Source organism: Tamandua tetradactyla, chromosome 6 (assembly GCF_023851605.1).
Source record: "Tamandua tetradactyla isolate mTamTet1 chromosome 6, mTamTet1.pri, whole genome shotgun sequence".
Taxonomy (NCBI): domain Eukaryota; kingdom Metazoa; phylum Chordata; class Mammalia; order Pilosa; family Myrmecophagidae; genus Tamandua; species Tamandua tetradactyla.
The window spans coordinates 113,565,552-113,590,813 of record NC_135332.1 but is presented as its reverse complement, the minus strand read 5'-3'; the positions used below and the strand labels follow the sequence as shown (position 1 = coordinate 113,590,813).

Sequence of the window (25,262 nt, the reverse complement as noted above, 5' to 3'; positions counted from 1 at the left end):
CCCGGGCCCCTCAGTACTGAGCACATGGCCCATGAAGCCCTCGGGCCACTCTGCCACTCTTGCAGTCTAATCCTCTCCATCATTTGTGCAGTCTCCTTGCAGCTCATCTACCTAATTACTTGCAGCACTATGTCCAGTGCCTTTGCACATGTTGTCCCTTCTGCCTGGAAATGAAGATCTGAGAGGTTAATGGATATTAAGTTCTGCAGTAGCAGGCTGTATGGAATCTACCACATTGTTTAAAACCATTTACATGAGTTTCCTCATTTCAGGGATCCTGTCTTGCTCATCTTTGGTCCCTAGAAGCTACAATGGTACCTGAGACATGGTGGGTGCCCACTGCACGAAATAAACGAACAGGAATCTTTTTTTTTTTTTTTTTTTTTAGTGGGTTCAGGGCCTCAACAGCTGAATAGTTGGACACCTGCTTGCCTGGGGCTTTAGTGCTTCTCGCCCTCGAGACCGGCGCAGGTGAAGGGCAGCCCAGCGGCTCTCTGCCTGCGGGCTGGGCTGGGCTGGGCAGCTGCCTGCGCGCCTGCGCCCTCTGCCGCTCGGCTTGGGGCGCGCCTCTGTGCCTGGCTGTCTGTTTAGATCGCCGGGGAGGCTTGGGTGACAGGCGAGGGGTGGGGGGAAGAGTTCAGCCTGAGTCACAGTCTCATTCACTGAATTCTCGGCGGCTGGATCGAAGCTGCCTCCCCAGGAGGCGCCCACCCACTCCAGCACCTCCACAGTCCCCACCTCCCGCCGCTCCGCTCTCAGCCAGACACACTGACGGACAGACTCGCGAGTGAGTAGCGGCGGTGAGCTCTCCCCGGCGTTCCTCTCCTCCCGCGGGCTGTGTGTGTGTGTGTCTGTGTGTGTGTATGTGTGTGTGAGGGGGTGGTGGTGGTGGGGTGTCCCTGGGAGTCCACGCCTGCTCGAAGAGCTCCCTCTCGGATCCGTGTGTCCATCCGAGTCTGCGCTGCGATGCGGGTGCCAGCTCAGCCAGGGGCTCGGACGCCCCCGGTGCCCAGAGGGAGTTTGCGGGGATTCCCCCGCTCTGCGGGCGCCGGCCGGTGGGGTTCCCCGGGAAGGCACCTCAGCGAGGAGACGGCGGGGAAACCCGGGCTTTGCTTGCGAGCGACTCGCAGGCCGGGAATGTGGGACTCGGTCCCCCAAGCCAAGCCGAGGGGGACGCCGGAGCGGCCGCCTGGCCTCTCCACCTTTCTTCCTTCTCCTTGCTCCTTTCTTTTCGCACCAGCATCACAAAGGCGCGCTGCAGGATGAAACCCTATGCGGTTTTCTTCTCCCACATGGTGCATTTCCTTGGGTCCGGAGGAGTGGATTGGGGCTCTTCGAGATTTGGGGTGGGGTGGGGGTGGGGTTAACCCTGGGGGAACACTCGTTTTCGGTTCTAGCTGAATTCAAGCTGGGTGCGGGATCGTGTGAGCGGTTCTGAAATGTACACACTGGTGTATGTGTGTGTGTGTGTGTCTGTGTGTGTGTGTGCGCACGCGCGATCCCAGGCCCACTCTAGGGGTGTGTGCTCGATGTAAATAGCAAACCTCCCGCGGGACCCGAGCGTTCGGTCCGGGCTCAGGGGGCTCGTCTAGCGCGCTGCAGTAGACTAACGGCATCTCTTTGTTCGGTTGTGTTTTCCCCACCCCTCCGCGGAGCAAATTGATTTTCAGTTTCACTTGCCACGGGGCGCTGGGACTGAGTGTGGGCTGCACTCCCGAGTGCTCCTGGTGTTTGTAATTGAATAGTTCTTTCGGGCGGGGGGCTATTTTTAGGGTAGGGAATAAAAAGGCAAGCACGTTGACCTTTTTGCTGCTGTCTTTGGTTTTGATTCGTGCCTCTAATTGATGAAGCGGACGCTTTTACATCCAGTCGCGCACACGTGCCTGCGCACAAGTGTGTACACACATTTCTACACAAGTAGTTTTTTTTCCTTTCCTTTCCTTTTTTTTTTTTTTTTTAAATTGGGTCTGGGATGCATTGTACTAGTAAAAAAAAACTTTCCTTTGTTCTTTTTGGGCATCTTTTATTTTGAGTAATGGAGTAGGAGTACGAAAGGTTACAATTAGTTCACTCAAATAAAAGACACTGCCTCTGAGTCAGAGCTGCCAGGTTAATAATTATTAACATATAAAAGCAGAAGTGCTTTTAAGGCAAAGGGGCGGGGCGGGGGCAGGTCCATGGCAGACAATGAGGGAGGGTCTCTGCCCACCGCCTGCTGCTTTTTGTTCGCAGTCAGGAGGCTGCAGCCTGCAGTCGCCCCCTCCTCCAGGGCTTCGCTCTTTGCTCAGCCCTGCGTCCTACTTGCGACCGTGGGGTCACTCAGCGTTGGCTCCCAGGGCGCCGCGAAGCCAGTCCAAGCTGACCTTCGCTGACTGCCCTTTCTCTGCTTTGCAGGTTGGCGGTTTTGTGCCCGAGGGTGTAGGGAGCCGAGGCGGCAAGGACCAGGCGCCCCTGGCCCAACCCGGTGGAATGCGGCGCCGGTAGCAGCCCTAAGCGCCCCCCAAGCTGGGCGCGCGCGGCGCACCAGCTCCTGGCTGCCAGCCGAGTGGCGGCAGAGGGGATGCGCCCGGGACGCATACGGCATCTGCCGCGAGCTGCTGCTCCGAGGTGGACGCCGAGCAGGGCTCATCGCAGGACCGCGCGGACCCCTGCTCCCCGGGGCACGCGGCTGCGGAGCCTCGGGGTCGCGTGTGCGGTCATGATGCCCCGGGTGCCTCCCTGCTGGTGAGGATGCCCTGCTCCGCGCCTCTGCATCCCCAGCCCTGGTCCGTGGTGGGCACGACTGCGTGGGCCCGGCTTTGGCCCCTACTGCGGATGGATGAAAAACGCCAGAGCCCTTGAGTGCGATCAGCGACTGAATCTGAATCCTAAGAGCCATGGACGAAGGCACTGGGCTGCAGCCCCGGGCGGGAGAGCAGCTGGAAGTACCCACCACAGCAGAAGGTGGCCAAGAGAAGTGTGTGTCGGACACCTCTAGGTCTGAGAGTTTACCGGTACTGACCAGCGCCTCCTGCCGGCTGGCCCTCACACCTGCGAATGTAGATGCCAAGCCAGCTTTCACCTGTATGGATTCTTTGGGCCTCCAGGAATTGAAACAAGGCCCGGGCTCGTTGGCTCCCAGCCCCTCTGTCCCGTCCACTTCGGCGGGGATGGTGGGGCTCGGGGACTGTAAACATAGGGTGGACGTCAGCAAAACTGTTTCGGTGTCCTCCACTCTGGCCACACTCCAGGGGAGAAGGTGCCTCTATGTTGTCCTCACCGATTCCCGTTGCTTCCTGGTTTGCATGTGCTTTCTGACCTTCATCCAGGCGTTAATGGTCTCAGGGTACCTGAGCAGTGTCATCACCACCATTGAAAGACGCTATAGTCTGAAGAGTTCCGAGTCTGGGCTGCTGGTCAGCTGTTTTGACATCGGGAGCTTGGTGGTCGTGGTGTTTGTCAGCTACTTTGGTGGTCGTGGGCGGCGGCCCCTGTGGCTGGCCGTGGGTGGACTTTTTATCGCCGTTGGAGCTGCCCTTTTCGCCTTACCTCACTTCATCTCGCCCCCCTACCAGATCCAAGAGTTGAACGCCTCGGCCTCCAATGATGGCCTTTGCCAGAGTGGAAACTCCGCGGCAACTTCGGAGCCTCCTGCCTGCCTGAAGGACTCGGGAGGAAATAATCACTGGGTCTATGTGGCTTTATTCATTTGTGCACAGATTCTCATTGGAATAGGATCGACACCTATTTATACTCTGGGACCAACCTATTTAGATGATAATGTCAAGAAAGAAAATGCATCCTTGTACCTAGGTAAGACTTCCCTGTCCTTGAAGTTTTAGGTACTCTTATATAAGGCTGAACTCACACTGAAACGTAACTTTTCTTCCAAAAATCAAAAGGAAACACTTTCTTTTACCTTTTCCTTGACGTTTTAAGCGTTAAGGTTCACTTTAGTGTTAGCCTTGGTATGGTGTTTAGGGTTTGGGGGAGAATCAATTAGTTGAGATTTTTCCAGCTAATTTTCACTTGTCTTTTCCCAAGCAGTAGAAAGTTTTCCTATGGAATAGTGCTTTTCTCTATTGCTGACTACCTTTGCAAAAGCTCTAACTTATCAAGTTTATCTTCTCATAGCTCTCCATCTAGAAGCATGTTCAGGTAGGTACAGAAGCAACTATGGTGGAGTGAATTTTTGGATTATTTATTGCCTGACTCACTGCTACTCCTCATTCCTGTCCCCAATAGCAGGGATAACTGTGTAGTCAGATTACCTAAATTCCACTTCCTTGCCCCATATCTGTATTTTTTACATGTTACCCACATCACTATGAAAAAACAGCAACATGAGTGGTGGCAAATGACTAAGTTGTCTTTATACGGAAGCAACCTCACGAGTTGTAAGGTTTATCCAAAGCCATTTTAACTGCTAGTTGGACAAAGGGTGCCAAGTGGGCAAAAGGTGAATGGTTAAGTTTAGGATGTGAGGCCTGGCAGACAGGGAAATGGCAGGAAAATTTAATGGTTATCGGGACCTCTTATCACTACCCTTAAAACTGAACTTCTAAAGGATGGATTCACACTCTTCAAAAGGCGGGATAGCAATCAATCCTGATAAGATTTTTGTTTTTCTGTGTTTCTCTACTAGAGTCCAGCTAAAACAAACAAGAGGATTTTACTTTATTTATAAAAAAAAAAGTAAAATGGTAAAATAAATGAATACTAGCGAGATTGAGCAATCATTTTTAGCTGCTAGGTTCCTTGTTATGGGAATTAGAAAGTTTTCTAAGGACTCTGTAAATGATCCCAAATGAAAGATTGCTTATGCGTCCTGCTCAGTGTAGCTTAGTGATTCCAGAAGTTGCTATAAGTAGGTGTTTTGCCCTTTTCTAATCCCTGGTAACTGGCCCAGATACAGTAGACAAGAGTTTTATAATATATCTTTATTATTAAATGCTAAAGAAAGACATTTCCACTTAGAAAAGAGAGGAATAGCTTGCTTATTACCTTGCCTCTCTAGTTTCTAAAATTTTTTTCTGAGATATTTTCAAACATATAGGAAAGGGCAGGAATAGTACAGTGAACAGCGCTATAGTTACCACCTAGACTCAATAATTGTTCATTTTGTCGTATTGTGTGTGTGAGTATATGTGTAGGTATTTTGGTGGGTGGCCTAAAACATTTAAAAGCAGTTGAAGCCACCACTATACTTCACCTTAATTGCTTCAGCATGCGTGTTCTTAAAATAATGACATTCTTTTCCTAACTACAGGAGCCTTACCATCCTAAGGACATTAATAGTCACAACCTCATATCATCAGATATCAAGTCCATATTTAAATTTCTTCAATTATCTCCCCATTCTTCTATAGCCATTTATTTCAAACCAGGAGCCAATCCATTTTATTCATTCATTGCATTTGGCTCTTAGGTTTTTATAGCCTTGTCTAACCTTTTATTAAAAAATGTATAATTTTAAATAATTATATCCTTTACAATGCCTTAACTTTTTTCTTTTTCCATAACAGAGACTTTTTGAAGTGACAAGGCTAGTTGATGCCTTGTTCCATGTTCTGGATTTATCTGATTATTTTTTCCTGGTTTCACCTACTTTATTCCTCCATTCCCTTTATTTCCAATATACTGGATGTTCAGTATAAAGGCTTGATTACATTCAGACTAAACATTTGGGGCAAGGCTACTTTGTAGGTGACGCTACAGCTGGCCATGAGTTAGCGATGCTGAGTTTAACCACGTGGTTGAGTAGATGATGACCAGTTCTTTCCATTGTTAAGATGCACTTCTCCCTTTGAAGTAATCTTTGGAGTGACACCTTGGCCCTATGTAAATATCTTAATTGCTTTTCCTATTTTTGCTAATCTTTGTCTACTTGTATTTTGAAAACTTGGCTCTTCCTTTCATCTTACTTCTGGGTACCATTGACGTGAATTTGCTATGTCAGAAACACTGGCAGAACTTGGCCTAATGTGAGAATAGGCACTAATGAGAGACCTGAGATTTAAGTTTTTTGATAGTGGTTGCTTTCCAAGAAGAAAAACCACAAGCACATATTACCTCCATATCCTAGGCTAGACACTGTGCGATTTGGGGAAGACAAAAAATAAGGCACAGTCTCAGTCCTTTGAGGAGTATTTAGTATAATAAAGAAATATTGCCTATTCAGAGGGGAGGTGTATGTGTGTGTATGTGAAGTGATGTATGCAACGGAAATAGTTATATAGAAACGGCATGTGCTTTTTTCTTTTTATTTTTTTAAGTAGATGTTGGCCAAAAGTTCTTTTTCGATTTTAATGACTGCCTTAGGACATATTCTTTAGGAAATCCATGAGAATTCTGCTTCCTATTAAATGGGCCTCAATAAAAGCATCAGTGTTTTGAGTACCAGGAGTTTTATACCTGTTCTTTTATTTAATCTTCTTAATGGCCCTATGAGATGGGGATTGTTTCCCTACATTATGGATGCATAAACTGAAGCTCAGAGAGGTTAAGTGACTTGCTTAAGGGTGCAAAGCAAGTCAGTGGCAAAGCCAGGTCTCCCACAGACGTCTCTCTGGAGCCCCTGAGCCTCTGTCTGTACAGTGTGGGCCTTTGGCAGGAGGCTTTCAGGCGGGTTGACTTCGAAGGCTGTGCCAACTTTAGCAGGGTTTTCAGAATGGTGCAGAAGAATGCAGAACTGACCTAAAGTGATCAGAACAAGATTATTCTCTAACCATTTTAAAGTGGGTTTTATAGGCTACCTCTGTGCAAATAAAACCAGAGAAACTACTCTCTTAGAACACGAGCAATGTTAATCAAGTGTGATGTGAGATTTTTCCAAATAAGTAGCTGGTTAAAATCTCTTTGTGATTTTTCACAAAGCTGGTCTTCTACAGTTCCTTTTTTACCCACTCCCTTCTTAACCTTATCAGTCTTTCCAATGTCTCATTAAAACCACAAAAGAAAAAAAAAAGTAAGGTAGCAGAAAAAAAAAAGTGAGATAGTAGTTGCGGGCAGGAACAAATACCTGAATTAATGTTCAAGCCATTGAACTGAAATGTAATTGTATATCTTAATCTTTTGAAAGGTCTATGTTAACATTCTAGCAGCTTTAAATTTAGAAGAAATGTGTCACAGATGAGATACAGCAGCATTTATACCCACTAAATGCCCTAACTCTGTCTGCAAGGAAAGAGGTTCATTGTTGACCTGGAGCATAGAGAAAGCTTTGTGGGCATTAATAAGAAGTGAGGTTAGCAACGAGGCCATTATTTGCAATTTTATCTCCAGGAGAGAGAGAAAATGTGATCCTATGGGGGTAAGAAATTCAAGAACCATCAGGGAAAGGAGAAAGACAGGCTGACTATGTGGGAAAGGGGAAAAAAGGAAACATTTCTAGAATAAGAAGGCACAACTCATATTGGTGTGATATTCAGTATTAACTGATGATTGGCATGGCCTGGTCACCAGCCAGGCAGTGTGGGTGCCAGCTGTCCATCTCCCTGGCTGTTCCACTGTCATCCCTGACTGCACACTACAGGGAAGGGCTGGAATTGGCGTGATGCCTTAGAAAGAGCGCTGAATGGAGCAAGCAGAGGTTGCTGGTCGCAGGACTTTAAACAAATCCCTGAACTTCTCCCCCTCTGTTTTTATTATATTCGTTTTCCTCACTATAATATTTTGAGGACCAAAAGGGATCACATGTGTGCAAGTGTTCTGCAAACTCCAAGGGGCATTACAAATGAAAGATGCCCTTGATATGTCAAAGAAGAGTTCAAACTCTAGGTAGGATTCCAGAGTGGAGACTGAGAGAGATTTCAGACATATCTTTTTTATAATTGGAAAAAGAAGACACACTTTAGAAACATTGTACAAGAAAGTCTTGATCAGTGTTTCAGCAAGGTTATTTTCTGAATAATTAAATTTTCTGAGAACCAAGGTTTTATCACCAGAACTTTCTGCATGCAGCCTTTTTTTTTTAAACTTGAAATAATTTCAAACTTACAGGACAGCTGCAAAAATAATGCAAAACCCATATAGACAACTCCACATACCCCATCCAGATACCCAGATCCACCAACTTTTAACATGTTGCCACATTTGCCATATTGTTCTATTCCTCCATCATCTATCTATCTACCAAATGTCATCTGCGTGACACCTTTGACAACCTTCTTTCTTTAATGTCTGAGTCTACGTTTTTGGTAGTAGAACATCATGAAAACTCTTCTGATGTTTGAGGGGCCAGTGATATCTGAATTTCACCATGGTCAGTCTTCGAGTGCCCACATAGTCTGTGGCAGGTAGTATGGTGAACAAGAACCCATCCTGAGACATGCTGAAGTTATTATTTTAAGAATAAATCCCTGGTGGTTTATTCTTGTGTGTGTGTGCTATATTTCCTCATTGGTGGTTGAGCTTAAAATTAGTTGAGTTTTATTTCACCAAGATGTTATTGTAATGTAAACATTATATATGTGTGTTTGCATGTACACATATGCATGTAGATCCCTGAAGGATTTCATAGTAATATAAACAGCGAAAGGTACGTATATATATCTAACAGAGTTCTCTAGAACCATATACCCAAGCAGTTTGTAATAAATTAGGGGTTTATTTGTCTCAAGCAACAAGAGGCCTAGGGTGGGCAGTCCAGGGCTGGTACAGCCTTGTGTGGTTCAGGTCCCTTCTCTCTTTCTGCTTGGCTGTCTTTGCAGTGACTTCCACCTGGCATCTCAGGCATCGTGGCTCTGCTAAGGAGGGAGAAAGTGAAGAGGTGGTGCTGCCTGCTTGTGTATATCCTGTCGGCAAGGATGAAGACCCTGGCTGATTCTAGCTAACACGGGTTTTTGGAAAGGCAGTTTTTAAGTTTCCTCATCTGTAAGGGAGAGGAAGGCAAGTGAGACGAGCGGACATGAATGCTGAGTAGGTCCCCACTTGTATCGGTCACACCTTTAAGGTTTTACCTTTTACCTGGGTAGCCTGGAAATTAAGAACTTTTTTTTGGATCACTATTAATAACCTATCGTTGGTACCTAGCAGCATTAATTTTTGCCATCTTTTTGCTGAGATTTTGAAGGGGCTCAAAATATATAGCACTTTTTCACCCCCACTTGGAATTCTGAATTACTCGAGAATTAAGACAAAAGTGTAACTGTAGTAGGGACACATATCACTTTTTAAAAAAATATCACTTTTTTGTGAAAGTAGTGAGGTTGAAGAATGTAGCTTACATGTTTATGCAAATGGACTTTCTAATCCTCAGTTGCAGAATTAAATAGGCTGTTGGACCCAAACAGTGTAGCCCCCTTAGATCCCCCCATGTTGGGGGGCAGGGCTGGGGACTTCCTAGGTAAGGCTGATGCTGCAGAGGGAAGTGTTCTCCTTGTGAACACATTTACTCCCAAGAGGCTAAAAGGAGGAGAAGTTGAGCTGAGTGTGCCCAGTTAATTCTCAGATTCCTCAAGCACATTAATCTTCTCCTTTCAGGAAGAGGAGCAGGTGATAGGGATGGAGGGGGCAGGAATACTCCAGCAGGGAAGCTCATTCCTCAGGCAGGAGAGGTCGGTAGTGGCAATAGACATCCTCTCTTGAGGATTACAACCTGCTTTTATTTTGCCTTGATTTTCCTCGTCTTGTGTAACATGGGCTTATTTTTGTAACCACATAAAATCCTTTTTGTAAGTATGCTTTGTACAAATCATGAATACAGAAAACTCTCCACTGAAAACTAATATGAGGGAGAATGATGATTGAGAGGTTTGAGGGAATCATTGTACACATGGCCAAGCAGCTGGAATGGATGCCTAGAGACAAGTGAGAAGACAGGGCACCTGGGTCCAGGGGCAGCAGGCTGTCGGAATACTGGTCAGTTTCATGTATGCCTGGTATATTAGTTTGGAAGCTGCTGGAATGCAATACACTAGAACTGGAACGGCTTTTAAAAATGAGAATTTAATAAGTTACAAGCTTACCGTTTTAAGCCTATAAATATGTTCAAACTAAGGCTTCCACAAAAAGATACCTTAATTCAAGGAAGGTCGATGGGTCTAGAACCCCTCCGTCAGCTGGGTAGTCATGTGGCCGGCATCTGCTGGTCCCTTGCTCCTGGGCTCTGTGCTTTCAGTTTCCATTCCTTTGAAGGTTCCTCACTTTGTTTCTCCAGGACTGGCCTTCATCTCTTGGCTTTCCTTGGCTCTCTCCAGGTTCTGGCTTGCTTAACATCTCATGGTGATGTCTCCTGGGCTCCAAGCATCTCTAAACATCTGTGTCTCTCTTCTTAGAAGCAACTATTCTCCAAGTGCCTACACCTGCTCTCCCTGTGGACTCTGAGGCTTCTGTCATTTCTTGCTCTCTCTAAAATGTTTCCTCTTTTAAAGGAATCCAGTAAACTGATCAAGACCCACCTGAAATGGGTGGAGTCACATCTCCATCTAATCAAAGCTTACACCCACTATTGGGCTCGCCACACCTTTGTGGAGATAATCTAATCAAATACTTCCAACACACGTTATTGAATCAGTATTAAAAGAAACACTACCCCACAAGATTGGATCAGGATTAAAACATGGGTTTTCTGGGGTACATAATCCTTTCAAACCAGCACACCTCAGGTGGTGAACCTGAGTCAGAACAGGTGTATCTTTTCTACCCTTAGCAAGTACCAAATTTATATCAGCTGTGTGGTATTCACTTTTTGCCCTCTAAGACATATTAGCTAAAGATGCCGAGAAACCAACAATTTCAAATTCTGACTGAAAATTGAAGAGGTTCCCCACTTACTGTGGGAAAGACAGGTGGGTACATGTTGATTTATTCAGCTCACCTGCAAATTCAGAGAGCAGCCATTTTAATGGTATTTGTAATACAACTTTCGAGCATAGTTTTATCACTCTCTCCCATCAACTTGGTATGAATTCTGATATCTCTGTGGTCTGAAAAAATCCTTCTCAAACTTGAATGTGTAGGCATGGTGGTAAATTTTTTAGTGTTTACTCGGCTAGGTTCTGGTTTGCAGTTGTTTGGTGAAACACTGGCCTAGTTGTTACTGTGCAGGTGCTTTGTAGATGGGAGCTGCATCTGTAATCAGCTGACCTTAAAGCAAAATATGGCTGGGTGCCATCCAGTCAATTGGAGCCTTTACCAGCAAGAAACTGAGGGTTCCAGAGATTAGAATTTCTACCACAAGACTTCAACATCAACTCTTCCTGGAATTTTCAACCTGACAGTTTCCCGTGAGGAATTTGGACTTAAGACTTCAACATCACCATTATTGGAATTTACAGCCCACGGCCTGCCCTGTGGAATTCAGACCTGTCCATCCCCACGACCGTGTGAGCCAATTCCTTATAATACATTTCTTTATGTCTCTGCCTGTGTGTGTATGTGAACACATATACCCATCTTGTTGGTTCAGTTTGGAGAACCGTGTCTGAAACAGGCTTTCAATCAGCTGAGGATCTTTTACAATTGCAGGTTCTGCTTCTGTTAAGTCTGGGGTGGGGCCTAAGAGTCTGCATTTTTTACATGCCCCCAGGTGAGGCCAAGGCTGCTGGTCCAAGGACTAAATTTTGGGCAGAAAGAGTCTAAATACCAGAGATCTTTGGTCTCTCTCGTGGCTCGTGGTTGGAGCCACTGTTGGTAAAATCAGCTGCTGCTTGCAGCTCTGTTTCGTTAGGAACCCTGCCATGGTTTATTGCATTTGTGAAAGTAAGATGCCAGTTTTGGGTGTTTTATAAGCTGTGGCCACTTCTTAGAATTCCACAGTTGTATGATAACTGTGATCACTGCAAAGTTCAGTGAGAGAAAGTAGCCTTGGACAAATGGTGTAAACTTTGATATCAAGCAAAGGAAGCACTGCTTTCTCTGTTCTCATCCCCCCAAGGGTTCTGTGCCGATGAGTTTCTCCTTGGAGGAACTCCAGGTGCACAGAGTTAAGCCTATGAGCTGTGCAGCCCTAAGAGAGCTCACGTTGTAAGGTTCTTGGTAGGGGAAAAGCAAACAAACCCAGGCATTTGGCTCTGCCTTCTTGTTGTTTTCTGGACAATCCCTAAATTTCAGCAGCGGATTGAAAGTTTTGAGAGACAGGCAGATATAAAATGAAGGTATATTGGAGAATGAGGACCAGAAGTTTTTTCCTTTGCAAAGGGTGATCAGATGGAAAAGTGGACATGCTGTTTGGTTGGCTGAGGTTCTACTGGCAGTGGTGTTCAAGCCAAGATGTGTCCTAGAGATCATCTCATTCAACCACTTTCCCAAAATGATAATTTGACAGATGAGGAGACCTAGACTCCCAAAGGTAAAAGGATTTGCCTAGGTAATGTGGCCAACTTGCTTTGAGTCTGGGTTGATTTATAGAGTATCAGCCTCTATGTATTAATAAAAATCATCACTACATAAATCCTGAAAAGTCAAAGTTCTAGGATGGTGGAATAACTCCTCCCCTGCCTATGGAACATTCCAGCACATGCTGCTTAATGTGTGTCTGTGCTTGAACTCTGAGTTTTTTTGAGTGTGTGGGAAGTTTAAGTGATTCCTTTTGGGATAATATTACAAGAATAAATAGGGATTTGAGAAAAGAAAAATGGAGGCAAAGTGGGTTCTAGAGTATGCATTTTAGGAACGAAGCCTAGGAGAAAGAGATGAAGGCGAAGAAATATACCTGGGCCTTTGGATTGTTCTACTGAGTGGGGTGGCGGTGGAGAGCAATGGTGACATTCGGAAATAGAGACTGTGGGTCCATGTTGGTGTGTTCTGCGGTGCTCCCTGCAGGAGCCAGTGCTGTCCCCTGTTTTAGGTGTCCCTTCGCTAGGGAAGAGGAGATGGGGAGTCACAGCTTCCAAGTCCTTATCCACAAAGACTATTCATGATACTCATGTTCTGAACCTCAGTTCCCTGTGGAAACTGTATAGGTTATGGGTCATTCCAAATCAGTGGTTCTCAATTGGAATGATTGTGTCCCCCAGGGGGCATTTCTGGTTGTCACGCTTGCAAGGTGTGAGGTGGTGGATTGCTACTGGCTCTAGTAGATACAGGTCAAGGATGCTGTTAAATATCCTACAGTGCACAGGACGGCCCCACAGGAAAGAATTCTCCTTTGTCAATACTGCTGCACTAAACTTTTTCCCTCTTATGCTTTCTGTATATCTTGAGTTCCTTCTAGCCTGGAACTGGAAATAGAAATCTCCAGGTCATGGAATCAGAAAAGCATGGGATGTTTGGATGGAGGAGATTTAGGAAAAATGTCTGTGTATAGGCAAGCAAGAGATGGGAAATGGAAATGAATGGAACTGTTCCTATTTTAACGTAATTGCTCAGTGGATATTGTTAAATCTGTACTACACTGTGCTATGAGTAGATTAAAGTAGATACCATAGTGAGCTATAGTAGATGTTTAGTGGGTGTAAACTATGAAGACATTCCTTCCTGCTTTCCATTGGGACTTCAGTTCCTATCAGCTTTTAAAAAATGTAACCATGGAGATATTCTAGACGATATTCTTGGAGCTGGGAATACAATAGCTCTAGAAGAAGGAATGATGTGTGTGTATATGTGTACTGAAGGAAGGGGTATGACAACTTCCCCCAAGTATATGGGCTCTGATTTCATGGTGTCTTTAGCAAAAAGAAAATCAAAATAAGGAATTCTGGAAAAATGAAGAGTGGTAGCCAGCATTGTCAAGCAGAGGCTCACCAACCAAATAATTCACCCTCAGGAGCGGAGGTAGGATGGACTTAAGAGTTTTAAGACCTAGAATTTCCTTTAAAAATAAATGAGCAAACAAAAAACCAACCCTTCGATATAGTTTCATATTTGGGGGTTCTGACAAGGACTGTTTAACAGCTCATATTTTTGAGTGTATGCTGTATGCCAGGTACTGCGTCTTGTTTTATCCTCAAAACACCTCTGTATGGTAGTTACTTTTATTTTCCACATTTTATGGATATTGGAATCTGAGGCTCATGAGGTTAAATAACATGTTGAAGGTCATCTAAAAAGTGGAATAGTCAGGACTCAAGGCCCTGTTCCAAAAAGTCTAAACTCTAAAAATTGACATGATGGAGTCCTGCTGTGACTTTGACTGAGTTTCTTGATTTCATTATCTGTCAATGAGACAGGGAAAGTAAGGCTAGTGATTTCTCAGATTCCAGTCACCTCTTAAGTTCCCTAGTTCTTTGGTTCTGTGCCTTGTTGATCCTGTCCTGATGGAGTTTTTTTTAGAATATGGGATTGGGGTCATAGCACTTTTGCTTTTCCTTGGGCCATCTAAAGCCTGTCTTTTGAACCTTTCCTCTGCCCCCTCACGGCTTGACTGATGCTGCTATGTGACAGCTGTCCCTGAGGAATTGAGGCATTCCTTTTGCTCCTCTTTTTAGACAGCTATATATTATCTGAGGATAAATTCAGAAGTCTACTTCCTCTCCTGGGAGTTGTGATTGCTCGTGAAACTGTCACTCTGCAAAAATGCTAATCCCTGTTCCCTAATATAACCTAGAAAGTGCAGGTGCAGGTTAGGTTACCTCTGCTTAAAAGGAAAGAGCTGCAGGCTCTTCTCGTCTGCCCTGCTGGAGACCAGGGTTCGATTCCTGGTGCCTGTCCATGCCAAAAAAAAAAAGAGCTATTCATGTAATTCATATTCTCAGCAGGGTGAAATTACAGAATTTGCAAATGGCTGAGATTGAATTCTATAGTTCCTGACTTTCTAGCATGTAGGAGTTTTTAGGTGTAATACTAACAATAAACTGCTTTTTTTGTTCTTGAATTCTTATTACAGACATAGAAATTTTAAGATGCTTTTTTTAAATTTACATTTCTGTTTGTTTTTTAAATTTTTATTCTGGTAACATATATCCAACCCAATTTTCCTATTTTGACCACTTTCAAATATAAATTTCTTTGTCTTAATTGTATTCACAGTGTTGTGCTACTATCACCACATTCGATACCAAAACATTTCCATCGCTCCGATCAGAAACTCTGCACCCATTAAGATGCCTTGTAAAGAAGGACGAGATTTGTGTGAGCAGGACTGTGTGTAGTGAATCTCAGCTCTTAGACTTCTGTGGCTTTTGATCACTGTATAAAGATGGACCTCAGTAGTCATTGCAAAGTGCTTTTACATTATTGGATGAAACAGATATGCCAGCATTTTATCTAGAAATACACCTTACGTATTATTATGTATCTTAAAGAATATAAAAATATTTTATATTTCAAGTAAAGAAATATACTTGACCAGATTTTAAGTAAATTTGAATGGCTTTCCCTAAGGTGGAGGACAACAGCAACTTTTAACAAGATGCAAAAGGCTTCCTAAAATAATCTGGAAAATTTCCTTAAAACATATAAGTCTTAGAGCAAATGATTTCCACATTTGCTTTTGATGCTCCTAGAGATGGTTCCAGTTGTTTCATGGCTAATTCTAAAAAATTAGTCTTAATTTATTTAATTAAGATTGGTGGCAGGTGGGTGGCTCAGAAAGAAAGGAAGTGTGATGGTTAGCGCTCCTCTGAATCTTTCCTGTCCCCACACTGGATCTCAGTTGTTTCGGATGTGCCATGTTCTTTTCTATGACTTTTTCCCCTTTTAGGTTCTGTAGTCGTTGTAAAGGAGAGACCTGCGGGACGCTCACACAGATTCTCATGGGACACTTACTTATTCACTTATATGAAGCCTCATGCCACTTTGATAAATAATAATTTAAGATAATTAATATTTAAACCTTCCACATCACCCAGTTTTGTAGAAATATTAAACTTGTAATTCAATACAAACTCAACTGTAATTACTGATGTAACCTTGGCCAAAACCTATTACCTTGGCAAAATTACATAACCTTTCAGGACTTCAGTTTTCTTTTCTGTAGGGCAGTAGAGTTTGTCTACATGTTGTCTCAGATCGCTTCAAATTCTAACCTGTGGGCGGGCCGTGGTGGCTCAGCAGGCAGAGTTCCTGCCTGTCATGCCGGAGACCTGGGCTCGATTCCCGGTGCCTGCCCATGCAAAAAAAAAAAAAAAAAATTCTAACCTGTGATTCTGCGAATGCTTGATTAGAGACTGGGTCAGTGGGAGGGCGCCGCACACTGTGGTGTATATAGTGTTTCTAAAACTAAGCCTGAAATGTCACTTCTGACCTCCAAGGAACTTCTAATCTAGTTTGGCTATTTATTTACCTTAATAATTTGGACGATTTCAGACAGACTGGGGGATCGGGTGACCTCCAGCATGCCACTTGATATCTCAGGGTTCAGTTTTTGCATTTGTAAGTTGATGGAACTGAATTGGAGGGTCGCTGAAGATCTTCCCGGTGCTATACTCTGTGACTTCTGTACTTACTGTGACATAGACCCCAAAGCTAGCATAGGAGAGGCAGGGGTCTCTTGTGGTTCAGTGTGTGGCCACTGGAGCCGGGCTACCTGGGTTTGAATCCTGACTCTGTCCTTGCCAGTGCTGTTACCTGGGCCAGGCTAGGTAGCCTCTCTGATCCCGTCCTGCCTCTATTAACACAGGGATCATAGTGGGCTGTTATGAGTTGATGCATCTAAGATACTTAGAACAGGGCTGGGAGGAGTCCAGGGGTAGTTTAGTGGTAGAATTCTTGCCTGCCATGCGGGAGACCTGGGTTCAAGTCCTGTCCTATACACTTCCAAAAAAAAAAAAAAAGATTAAATAGTGCGGCAGTAATGGGATAGTCACATGGAAAAAGAATGAAATGTGATAAAAACCGCCCCCCCCTCCCCACACTTACAGCATTCAAAAAAATAAGGGCTTGGCCTGACATATGGTGCAACACTCAAAAAGTGGGGCATCATTATTATTTTTAAAATTAGTCTCTGTCATAGGTGGCAGGGTATAGCCATGCCCCACAAGCCGTGTTTAATGTGCCTATGCCTGCGTGGGTCACTGCATGGTAGGCTGGGCCTTAGCCAGGTGGAAAGAGGCATGTGGGTTTCATTAGATCAGGAGTGTTGTTGGTGGGGCTGCAGCACACACAGACACACGCGCGCACATATCCAGTGGTGCCTGGCCACTGTGCTCCCTTGTGTCTGGGGTGTCTGTTGATTTCTTCTCTGTAAAGCATGTTCATTGCGAGAAAGAAGACAAAGCTTTCTGGTTATAAATATCTTCCCAACTAGATGTTATTGCTGTGGGCTTCTGATAATTATGATGGGAGCTGTTGGCTATAATCAAGTGTAATTGATTGCTCAAGCAGACTCATTTCTGTATGAGAAGCGTAGGGAGGTAGCCCTAAACACATATGCTCACAGGCTATCTTTATGCTTTTTCTGTTCTTTTCCAGAATCAAAAATCTCTGATTAGGTCTCTAGCAAGCAGGATCTGGTTGTGTATGTGGGTAACTCCCAAGGTTTTTGAGGTTCCTGGAGGGGACTTTCTAAAGGTAGTTCACCTACTGATAATTTGGCTCATGTGATTTAATATAGATGGAAAGGTAGAGAGGATTATATAAAAGAGCAGAGAGCCAATGGCTTGGAAATACAGAAATGAGTCTGCTTGAGCAATCTTTCTCATGGAAGACAAGTAGTCTGTTCTCATGTGCATGAGTGTGTGTGTAGTAGAATTGGGAGTACAGGAGGAAAAATAATGTGAGTAGAAGAATTGGCTACAAAACATTTTCAGGTGTTGCTTTATACCGTCTTTCAGAAATATGACCCTCCCTTACTATGGCTGGAGTAGGGATTTTTTGATTTCTTCTAATGCTTTATTTTTTTCCAGGGTCATACAATTACTTATGGATTATTAGCAAAGACTCTTGTTCTTATTTTTGTGTCTAACTTTAGTGAATATATTGCTTTTTGGTGCTCCATTCAGAGTTTGTGCAAGCAAAGAAAAGGAAATAAGGCCTTACCAGAGGATTGTTCTATCTAATTGCTCTTACAAAAGATTTCACTGAGATACTTGAAAGTTTGGTCTGAAATAAAGTTTGGATTCATTTCAATGACCCATGTGATTCTTGCTATGATATCACAGATAAGGGTTTAGTTATCGCACTTCGTATTATTTGACTTTCTTCACTTCATCCTGGAAACCAAAGCAATAACCCCAGTTCCCTCCCTATCCACTTTGAAGGCCTTAGGCTGCCTATAATAAAACCTTTCAATGTCTCTGAAAATCTCTACCAGCTCTACTTCCTACCCTAGATCTCAACAAGCTTGCTTTGTCCTGGTGCCTCCCATTTATGCCCATTGCCTGGCACCTAGTTTCCTTCTCTCTACTTAGTCCATTAGGTTTTTGGACTCCTTCCTTAGAGTCCAAAATTATTATTATTATGGTAAATTATGAACAACCTAAAATTTCCCATTTTCACCACTTTCAAATGTACAATTCAGTCGTGTCAATAATATTCATGAAATTGTGCCTCCATTTCCACCATCTATTGACAAACTTTTCCAGTACCTCACACAGAAACTCTGTACCAATTAAGCACTAACTCCCCATTCCCCACCCCCATCTGGCCCCAGATAAACTGTGTTCTAGTTTCTGACTTCGTGAATTTGCATATGTAAGTGACATCATGCAACATTTGTCTTTTTGTGTGTCTGGCTTATCTCACCCAACATAATGTCTTTAAGGGTCATCCCTACTGTGGCATGCATCAGAACTTCATTCCTTTCCATGGCTGAATATTCCATTGTGTGTATATGCCACATTTTGTCTATGCATTCATCTGTGGGTGGACACTTCGGTTGTTTCGACCTTTCAACGAATGTGAATGATGCCACTGTGAACGTCGTGTCTTGAATCTTAATTATGGCTTTCCAGGATATTTAAGTGCACACAGGTGCTTTGCTGTACACAGCTTTAATTCTTGGTTGAGGCATTCTTGTACCTGAGGCTGGTGAATACACTGGTTAGACCTAGGCCAATATTAATTAAACTAACCATGATGCGGTGAGGTTGTGTAAGGCGTCACCATTGCACTCTTCCATGATGAAGAATTCCTTTGTCTTGTCTGGTCAACTTGCAAATGAATGCCCTTGATTTTCAGGAGGCAGGTAATGGGAGCAGTGCTCACTCATCCCCATTGCAAGGAACTAAGACATACACAAAACTGCACACCACCCCCACCCCAAACAAAACCCAAAAAACTCAAACTTCAGGTCAGTAGCTGCATGAGTATACAGATGATGGTATAATACTAATGATTAACTTGGCATAATAATGATGATATGGTAATTATAATAATCATCTTGTAAGTAGCCCATGGAGGCAGGGTGTTTAAATGTTCTGACCAAGCTGGTTATAAATGACTCACATGATTCTAGGTCTTTTCAACTTTTCTTTCTGTATATCTGGCTAGATTCTAAGAGATTGCTTGTCTTTTCTTTCTTTTAAGTTTTATATTCCAAACAAAAATTTTCCTGTTTCATTGGCAATGAAAAAAAAAAAATTCCTTTTCCTCTTTGGAATTGATATCTTTCCATATACTTCAAAAGATAGATTGTTGCTCTATCTGTGTTATTGGCTAAAGGTACATGTTGATTATTGCACATTTTCTTTGATCAGTTGATTTCAGATTGTACTGACACATTTTTGAACATTTAGGTATAGAAAAATTGATTCACAGATAAAAACTTAGAATACAAGCTTTCTTTTAGGTGGGAAGATGAATGATATAATGCTTTGCTTTAAGAATTCTTTTAGTTATGATTATCAAAATTTGTACTTTGTAACATTCAGGAACGTATCCATCCATTAAACCCACACACGTATATTCTAATTCAAGGTGTTTTTTCTCGCTGATGACAGAATCTAGCTATTAAATGGCTTTCTCCCTTTTGTGTTCTCCTTTTTTATTTGGCATCACCTGTGTTTTAAATTTGAGGGCTATCAATCATTTCATTCCTGCCATAATTCAAGCTTACTCCTAGCTCTTTGAGTTCCCACTGGGACCTTCCCTAGCTCTTAAAACATTATGGATTGATTATTAATCTTTTTTTAAATTTACTCCTACTGATTTAGAGTCTTTAGACTGTTCTGATGTGAGTCAACCTGAATTAATGTTTCAGACAAGACCCTAGGAGGTGTTCAGTCAAATGTTTACCAGGGTTACTATGTCTGCTGATTTAGTTACTCAATAAAAATCCTATTTTTTCCTAAAATGGGTTCAAATATTTTATTGCTGACTTTAGTATGATTCTTTGTATTTTTTGGGTATCATTCTTTTATTAGAGATTTTTTGTTAGGCAAACTTTTTTGTGCCAATATGATTTAATGAATTTACTACTTTTTCATTTTTAAAATTAGTTGCCAATGTGTTAATAGGCTTAGTAACTGATTTCTCTTGTGATTTTGTATAATCTAAACCTGCTGTTGTGATTAAACATAATCTCTCCAGGTATATTTCATAGGCTGTTTTAACAAAATTTTATAGCTTCTTAATGGGCAAGTTTCTAATTTCATTATTATTAAAATCAGATTTTTAATGACCATTTTAGTCATTTCAGAGTCATTACTGTGTTTTACCCACTTACTTCCAGAATTTTTTCTTTCTAGATATTGCTTTGTTTCCTATAAATTATTTAGTTTAAAATAAACACATATTTAATTCATTAGCCTTCCCTCTGTATTCCAAATTCCAGTTAACTGTGCTTTCCTTTCTTTCTGGCAAAGGAAAGAAGTTTGAGAAGTTTCTTTGTAGCTAAATAATCTTCTCATATTACATAGTTTTCTTTTCCAGAACTAGAATTTTCTAGTGAACTTTCCTGCATCATATTTATTGTTTCTTTGTTAAATGAAAAGAATGATTCAGGCTTTCTACATAAACTCCCCAGGGCTTCTGCTTCTGAGTTGCACAATTGCCTGTCGTGCAAATAAATAAACAACTTTGAGAAATTAACACCAGCTCCTCAGCAAGCGTGATATTAATCAACCGGAAGCGAGTTTTGAATTCCTTGAGGACAGGTGGCTTCGGACAGTGCAAAAGGAAAGGAAGTGAAAGCTGAACCCTGGTGTTAGTTGTGGTCCTGCCACTTGCTGGCCCTGTGACATCAACAAGCCACCACATTCTGGTTCTCGTTAACCTAGAGAGGATCACGGCTCTCTCTCTCATACACTTAGCAATGAGATAAAGTGAGACGAGTAGTTACAATACCCTTTCAGTCATCAGAGATTTATGGACATACTCTGTGCTAGATTCTGGGGATACGACAGGGAGCCGAACAGTGGTTGTGGGTGCTGCCTTCAGGAAACAGACAGTTTAGACAAACCATAAAGAAGTAAAAAATAATTACAGGGTACTTGTGTGGCTATTGCTCACTTTCCATGCGGGAGACCCGGGTTCGATTCCTGGACCATGCACCCCACCCCAAAACAAAAACAAGAACAAAAGAAAAAGTAATCATATAAAAAAAAGTAATAAATCATTGTGACTGCTATAAGTAAAGGAAGCCAGAGGATGTTGCATTTGGGGAGGGGATACTTAAATAGTAAGATCCTTAAGAGGAAGTGACATGTTAAGCTAAGGCTTGAAAGATATTTGAGAACTGTGTCATGTAAAATGTAAGTCCATAATTCTGATATCTGGAACCCCCAAATGGTGTCCTTAAACATGCCTGAATATCATGGTTACTGGGGAGCAGTCTTTAAAATGCAGATTCCTAGATCCCATCTGTGGAGGGTCAATTTTATTAGGCCTTGAAATAAGTATGTGTTTAAAGTTTCCCAGATGATCCTGTTGATCTACTGGGTTTGTAACCCATTGTTCAGGAGAAATCTGGCCAGAGTAGCAGACTCCTTTCAAAGGAATGAATGACTAGCTAGGTCTTGTGCCATATCTCTGAAACTTCTGTGATAAAGGGCCCTGGGCTTCACCTTCCCTATTGTAGGGCTCATTCCCATTTCCTGGCAGGCAAGTTCTCCTTGGAAACTTCTGGATGCTATTTAAGTAGGGAGAGGGAGGTGTGTTTCTTGTGCATATGTCCCATGGGGCAGAATGCTGGTGGAGACCATTGTATATTAAGTAATTTTTGTCCACTGGTTTGGAGATCTAAATGGTTTTTCTGATTTTTATGCCGGTGGGAAATACATTTGAAGTTCCAGGAGAGTAAACTTGGAGATTTAGTGCAGCAGAATACAATGCAGTTTTCCCTCTGCTTGGTTTGCAGGTTTTCACTGGATCTGTTAAATTGTTTTAATAAAACTGAGTGATTTAAAGTAAAGGACTAGGGCTACCTCTTACCTGGGCATCATAGCCCAATTTGAGCCTTGGGGGAAAGGAACCAGGAGCCTCTTCGTCCCTTCTCCTTCCCTTCCTCCCTCCCTCCCAGGAGTTTTCCAAATGTTGTAGCGGTTTATTTGAGAACATAGAGTAGCCACTGGGATTTACCAGTGACAGGTTTGTTTTGTTTTAGAAATCCTCTTGTGCTCCAAGCCGTATTTTAAAAAGGTTGCTTGCTGGCAGTTCTGTGGAGTTTAGTGGCTTGGTAGGGTGTGACTTGTGATAATCTTTTGAATTACAGCTGTCCTTAAGTGGAGGATGGCCTGAATAGTGATGTGTCTCTAGAATTCTTATGATTCTTGGTAGTCTGAGAACATGAGCTCGAAGTCACCTTTTTTTTTGTTTTTTTTTTGCATGGGCAGGCACTGGGAATCAAACCTGGGTCTCTAGCATGGCAGGCTAGAACTCTGCCTGCTGAGCCACCGCGGCCCGCCCTCAGAGTCACCTTTTATACCCAGTCATTGTCTCCTTTAGGATCACCAAACCCTGAATGACAACCTTTCCTCTCCCCCGAGGAGGTAAGAGTTAATACTTGGTGTCAGAAAATATTTATCTTTATATAAAGCACAGTGTGACTGTGAGGCTTACCCTCTCTCTTAATAAAGGAAGACTCAGAAACTTCAAGGTTCTTTTCTGGGAGAAGGGACCCTCAGGCCAGGTGAGTAAATCAAGGGTAGTACTCACACCTGAGTGTGAGTTCACCTTCCACTTTGGGTGGCCTCACTTTAACTTCGCACCATTACTGACCTCATCCCTGCTGTATGTGCTGATAGCACATATATACAAACCTGTTAGCTCCCTTTGCTTGGTTTTCTTAGGCAACAGCTTGTCAAAGGCAGACACAAATATTAAGGGAGAACAATAGAGAAACAATCTCAGAAAATACAAGAAGCCTAAAACTCAACTGATTTCTAAGGTATAGATTCTAGATCCTAACAAACATGTCCTGCTTCCAGGCTTTATCTTCTGTATTCTCTTGGAAATTCTAATGTCTATTCCCAGAGGACTGGGAAAATCTCACATATACCTGGCCAGGCTGATTTCTACTTTGTTCTTTGAACTGCTTCCACATGCACTGCACTGTCTTGTAACCATCCCCTCTTTTCTAGATACTTAAAGGTCAGAATTCCTTCCTGGCTTGTCACCCAGGTTTCTCCCTCTTGTACCCCTTTCCTGGATGGGAGGTGAGGAGGTGAGGGGTGGGATTTACCTGGCTGGAGGATTCCCTGAAAACCTTACGAAATATCTTTTATTTTATTTTTTTCTTTTTGTAGGGCAGGGCTTCTCAAACTTTAATACGCGTTAGAATCGCCTGGAGATCTCGTTACGATGCAGGTTCTGATTTTGTAGGTTTGGGGTATGGCCCGAGATTCTGCATTTGTAACAAGGGCTCACTCAGATGATGTAGATGCTGCTGGTCCATAGACCACCCCCTCCTTTTTTTTTTTTAAACTGTTTTTATTGTATAGTATAACATATATACAAAGCAAAGAAAGAAAAAAAGTAATAGTTTTCAAAGCTCTCTTCAACAGGTTGTTACAGGACGGATCCTTAGGGAAGGTTTTTTACCTGAGAGTTTTGGGTGTCACCAAAACCAGGGGACAGACTAAGTGTGAGATGGCAGATTCTGCAGGAGAATGGGTGAGGGAGGGTACAGAACAGTCTGTCTAATTCTTGTTCCTTCAGTGAGTCTGCAGATTGTAGTGAGAGGCCACACACACCCAAGATGACAAGGTCAGCTAGCATTGTACCCGCTACCTGCTCAGGGGCTAGACCAGTCGTTTGGTGCCATCAGACTCCCCAGAAGAGACAACCTGCAGCCTGGGATGGTAGGCACAGCTACCCACAGTCCGCCTTATCAATGGGAAGGGTTCAGCTAGGCTACCAAGGGTGAGAGGGGTACACTGGAACCAGGAAGCAGGAGAAGCCCGGCTATGGAGACTGCGATCGTATCAGCTTGGCAGGAATAGATTGTCTCCAGAGGGTGAGAATGGCGTGGGTTAGGCCAGACGGTGGAGGGCCTAGAATGAGTTATGACTTTATCTTGTAAGCTATATTTATAGCCCAGGGCTTTTGCATTCAGTAATGATTATTTCATTTGGTGTCTTGTGGTAAAACCTTTATGAAAATTGCCCCATTGCCCATCTTTAGTGTAAGGAAAGTGAAACTAAAATGAATGTATAAATTATCCCCAGGAGTGTTTCCCAATATTAAAATTAATTGGATTTTCTTCATTATTGTTGGGAGTATAATCAAGGGATTAATTCATGATGAGAAAGACCATGCATGTAAGCAGGCATGTGCATGGGCGTGTATGTATGCTCCTTATTTTGGAGGAATGTAAAAGCTTTATTAGAGAGAGCTCTGACTGTCCCAGGATAACTGATTTTTTTTTCTTAGTAATAACAGATGGCAAAATGGCCCTCAAGTGGGTTGGGATAGCTGTTAAACTGATTAATTCTCAGTGGGACACCCTGTGTTAATTAGAGCTTTATTTCTATGGGAGGGAAAAGCAGTGTGTTACTGTATATGATCATTCTACAAGTCAAAGGAAACTTGGGCAATTAGTCACTTCCCCTGGAAGATGCTGAAAGCACCTTGAGAGAATCACTCACAAATAGTAGAGCTTTAGTTTTATATGGGTGGAATTTATATGAAAGGTGGTCTGGAGCAGTGCTTCTCAAACTTCAGTGGAGGGCTTCTTAAAGATACAGATTTCTGGGCCCTGTCTGGTTTGGTAGGTCTGGGTGAAGCACGAGCATTTGCATTTCCGAGAAGTGTCTGGTGATGCTGATGTCACTGGTACTATTTCTGTGATGTGTAGGACACTAGTTTCCCAGGCTTCACTAATTGGTTCATTGATCCATTCATCCAACAGATTTTCTGCACATCCACTATTTTCAGGCGGTGTTTTAGGTGCTGGGAGTTAGAGCAATTCTCAAGGCAAAAGTCTTGGTCTCCTGGAGCTTCTATTCTAGTGCAGACCCCAGACAATAAATCGTGTAGTTTTAGGAGGAATAAGGGCTATGAAGAGAAAGAAAACACATGGGACC

General features: G+C 43.0%; 1 protein-coding gene and 1 pseudogene across 2 annotated transcripts in view; one reads left to right on the top strand and one right to left on the bottom strand.

The window, feature by feature from the left end:
- The first annotated feature begins 2,689 nt into the window (after positions 1-2,689).
- SLCO5A1 (solute carrier organic anion transporter family member 5A1) overlaps positions 2,690-25,262 on the top strand; it is a 169,898-nt gene continuing 147,325 nt past the window's right edge. For both annotated transcript variants that reach the window (XM_077166962.1, XM_077166961.1), the window contains exon 1: positions 2,690-3,792. In XM_077166962.1, coding sequence (XP_077023077.1) covers positions 2,877-3,792 — 916 coding nt within the window. In that variant the 5' untranslated portion in view covers positions 2,690-2,876. The remainder of the gene's footprint in view (positions 3,793-25,262) is intronic.
- The window catches only part of LOC143685710 (thioredoxin domain-containing protein 9 pseudogene), a 58,250-nt pseudogene continuing 39,469 nt past the window's right edge, over positions 6,482-25,262 (bottom strand).